Consider the following 4,702-nt stretch of genomic DNA (forward strand, 5'->3'; position numbering starts at 1 on the left):
TTTATTTTTTGTATATAATTATTCTACATTGACGAAATATTTTTAGTTGTTTTTTGTATCTTTTTTAGCCCTGATGAAGCTCTAAAGGATCATCCATGATCTTTTTAATTTTAATAATGTGGTTTATTTTGTAGAAAACGTGCAATATTCCACCAAAAAACTAGTATAATCATATGGTTTAGGATCTAGTATAATATTATAGGAGAATGAGAGTTGTTTGCGGTGTTAGCACAATGTGAAAAAGTGGAGATTGTTTTATTCCTAAACTACTCATTTATATTATGGTTTCATGATAAATTTGATACAGTATTTCCAAATTACTATAATTAATTTTACAGTATTACATTACAGCGAATAACATATTTAATAATAAAAGAAATGCAAGTTTTTTTGTATAAATAATATATCCAATCAATTTATAAAATTTAAATGATAATTTTTTTTCTGTTCAACTTTTAATGATTGAAAATAAGGAAGCAACTTATACTTTTTGGTATAAGTTTATTCTACTAGTTAAAATATGAAGGGAAATTGTTATTTGAATCGGAAAAGAAACTTTGAGTACACAAAGTGCAAACACAAAAATTTTCATCTTTGTACAGAGCGTAAATGCAATGAGTGATAAAACTTGATATGATTACCCTACGAACTTACCACAAGCAACAAAACAGAACATATTTAATCACTTTTTTTTTTTGTACTGATTCAGTAAGATTTAAAAGTAATATTTTTGAATTATTACTTTACCCATAGGTTCTCAAACTGGGTGCCACAAATGTCAGCCAATGGTGCCATGATAATGATATATAACTTTCACCAACATTTTTAAAATAGAATCCGTTTTAATAGTGTTAATGACATAATATATAATTACCTTGTAAATAATTTCCAAATAGTATTTGAGTTGTATTAGTGTTTAATTCAGTAACATTTATTTTTTATATTATTTTATTTGGATTTAGTTATTTGAGAAGAAAAATATGTAATTATATTTGTGTGTTATAATGAGTAATAGAGACAGTTACTAAGGGTTGATAAACGTCACTAAGACGTTGCCTAGCAACGGACCGACCATCTTCCTTTTTAGTGGAGTTCCGGCTAATTAGTGAACATTTTCAGTGAGTTAACCATCATTACAGTTCGGGACCAGACCTTTTCTGGGTTTCGACTTTAATATGTGTTCGGGCTAATTAGTGGCCATGACTGTGTTTAACCAGCCCTGTCTGCGTTCATTTTGGTACTATTTATTGACATTTTGAGTGTGTTAACAGACATTACAGTCCGAAACCAAACCTTATCTGTCCCCAACCATCTCCCTCTTATTCCTTTAAAAATCTTTAATCATTTAATGTATAAATAGATACAATGTATATGCTTTTACTTTTTTCATCATCATCATCATCAATGAAAACCTATTACTTGGTCTTGGCTTACTCAAGCAGCTTCTGCCATATTAATTGGTTAAGTTCAGATTGTTGCCCAATTCTGAACAACAGGCAGTGTCCTTAAATATTCTTGAACACCCATCAAAGATCTTCGTTTGGTGGCATTTATTTCTTCCTCAATGATGATACATATCTTTGCATGCCAAGGTCATCAGCCCAAAATTTGTGTTATCTGATTAAACATTTCTCTCATGATTTCATAAAATTAAGACTGTTTTGACGAGTGGTTAGCTTCAAGTTACAAGGTAGATAAATTTGCAATGCTTCACACATGCTAATTCAACAGTTGTAATTAAAAATACTACAACCGCAATACTGTTTGGAATACGAGAGAACTGCAATGGAATGAACGTTTTTATTTCTTTGTATCCCAACTGTTTAACTTATTATCATAGGTATTCAAACCTCTTTGGATAACTCCCCATGATTTTTTTTTTTTTGATTTTTTTATAGTCTGACAAAGGTGCTGCATTAAAAACAGTTTGAGAACCTCTTACTAAACCAATACTTGGGTGTATTTTCCAATGAATCAAAATAACATTAAAAAATAAAAAAACAATATAAATAATGTCGATAGGTTATCATATCAAAGACTTTCAAAACCCATTTATTTTACACATTATAACATAAATTTTATGATAAATTAAAGTTTATCCATACTCGCATGCACATAAATAGATTTTCAGGCATAAGTTTTCAAAATAAAGATAGAAAAAAAAAAAGAAGAAAGTTTTTCAAACCAAGCTGGGTTAATAATAAATAAAACACAAACAATGCATTATTATTATGAAGTTAATGAGGAAATATTTTAATATATAATTAACTCACAGTTTGCAGCGGCTTCGCCTTCAAATTTATTTACATAAAAAATAATTTAAATATTGTTAAAAATATATATATTTTTAAAATTAAACTTAAAGCTTAATTAATAAAATAAGAAGTTAAAACTACCTTGATTATACATAAAGTCAAAAGCATGCATGATAATATCAACAAAATATAAGGGTTTTTTATAAATAAATTTTTTTGTTTTGTTAAATGAATAAATACATCATTTCCTAGACTTTGTATTTTCTTGGGTAGTTAACGTATTAACGTATAAAAATATTACAAAGAATAGATGTATCGATTCAACTACAAAAAAATGATTTTTAAATATTTTATTCTATATTTCTTTTCTTCTCTAAAACTTTTCTTGAAATTTCAATATTTCTTTTTTGATAAAATTTTATAATGATTTTCATTTTTAAATAATAATTAACTTTTTTTTTTTAAAGTAAAATTTAACCCTTGTGTCAGTGAAAAGCAAAAAGCCAGAAAGAGTTATAAGTTTTGCGTACTTGGGTTTATGCAAAAGAGTCTAGGCAGCAGAAATATTCTATAACTACATCAAACAGGGAATAAAATAAAACAAATCATTTTTACCTACAAAATAGATAAATAATACCAAATGTATTTGCGAAATAATAAAATTGATTAAACTTGTAGAAAACTAAAATAAACTGATTTCTAATCGAAATAGCTTATACTGACCTGAAAGGCAGAATATCTGCCAGTCCGTCGTGGTCGACTAAAAGACGGAAGATACCTTCGGACAGGATCTAACTCGTTGATATTCAGGAGCCTCTCACAGAGCAACTGAGAAATAATGTACATAGCTTGGTTCCAAAGGCATATTGATTTGCTTCCTTCTTCGCTCATGACTCGCTTTGCGCTTCCTGGTTCTTTTCTCTCTTTATCTATATCTTCTTCTGCGATGTAGAAATACATTGGCACCAGAGGATCTAAAAGTAGAATGAGGAATTAGAAATTCAATTTATTTAATTTTTTTTTTATTGTCATCATTTCATACTCTTTTCCCTTCAAATCTCTGAAACTGAAAATTTTAGAGTAATTGTGATATTTAGAGTTCCAAATAAGCAGTGGAGGGAAGCGGGCTCTCCCTAAGGTTATCGAGAATATCTCCTCTAATTAGTCAGAACTGATGAGGGAACAGAATTCATGAGTCGACTTACTGGCAATAACTCAAGTCAAGAAAAGAAGAAAAGAGAAGAAAAAATTGGAAACAATATTTTGCTCTATTCAGGAACTACTAAAAACAGAACAGATAGCAAAGGAGTGTGTTTTGTGTTTAAAGAAACCCTGATGAATACTGAGATCAAAGGATAGAAATTTATGAGCAATCAGATTATAGTGGTGAAAGAAGAAAGAATTTTGAAAATCATCATAAAGGCATACGAACCGAATGATAACACCGACTCCACAGAGAACAATTACTTCTTTGACATTGTATAGAGAAAAATAAGAGGATGATGCACATGGAAAACAATGATCATCAGGTCTTAAACAGAAGTAGGTCAGGTTACTTAAAGAGGATTATATTCTCACCTGACTCCTAACGCCTTTCCAAGTTAGCAACTGAAGGAGCATAGCACACTACAAAGGTTAATACAACCGTGACCCTATATCTGCTGCTGGAATGGCTTCTTTAGCGGAGTCATTCCAGAGATAAAAAGAGGAAAGGCACCCCTGATTTTCTTAATTTAGAAGAAGCGCCTCCTTTATTAGCTTAGTATAAAACTTCGGGCACTGTAGTAGTGCCAGTTGATGACTGGATGGGACCCTGCTGCACATACCAGTTACTACCCCCAAGCCCACTGGACCCCGAATCAAAGGAGGGAATGAAGTGCCTACCTGAATAGAGGGGGGTTAGCTGTGTATGGGGGTAAGGCCCATGGCTACTAACTCCAAGGGCCAGAGTTCAAATCCGGCTGGGCAGAAAATTGTTTACTGTAGCTGTGAGTCGACTCTTGTGGGTTCTGGAGCCCTCCTGGGGTCCACCCCACCTCTTTAATTGGGTAAAAATCTGGCGGTAGAGCGTGATTGTGACCAAATCACCTCCTTGCACAACTGTTGGTCAAGTAACAGTACTCCCTTACAAAGTACTGAACCCCTGACCCTTCTTGGATTGTGGCGGTACAGATTTGATTTTGACTTGACCTGAATAGTGGGCTTACTTCACATTTATGCTAAAAGGCAGAGGCCAATGGAAGAGTTTCTACCTGTTCTAATAATATCTCTTTGGAAGATAAGAAAAAACCCAGATCTAAAGGAGAATCTAACATGAGAACCAGAGACTCTGTTGCTGGACCTTCTATTCAGCCTAGCGCCCTGGTGGATTATAGCACACCCCAACATCAAGGGTATTACAAGTAGCTATAATGGGAAGCCAGGAAGGTGCTTCTATTACTCCGGAG

The 4,702-nt window shown here is 32.2% G+C and overlaps 1 protein-coding gene across 2 annotated transcripts in view; it reads right to left on the reverse strand.

Moving 5' to 3' along the window:
• Positions 1-4,702, reverse strand: part of LOC106682921 (probable phosphorylase b kinase regulatory subunit beta) — a gene marked incomplete at both ends in the record, with an annotated part of 37,566 nt that overhangs the window by 25,217 nt on the left and 7,647 nt on the right. Inside the window, 2 exon segments of one of the 2 annotated variants that reach the window (XM_067051007.1) lie at positions 2,274-2,291; positions 2,979-3,229. In XM_067051007.1, the coding sequence (XP_066907108.1) occupies positions 2,274-2,291; positions 2,979-3,229 (269 nt within the window). 2 annotated transcript variants of the gene reach the window in all.

Source organism: Halyomorpha halys, unplaced genomic scaffold (genome assembly GCF_000696795.3).
Source record: "Halyomorpha halys isolate HHAL.00 unplaced genomic scaffold, Hhal_1.1 Scaffold451.1, whole genome shotgun sequence".
Classification (NCBI taxonomy): Eukaryota; Metazoa; Arthropoda; class Insecta; order Hemiptera; family Pentatomidae; genus Halyomorpha; species Halyomorpha halys.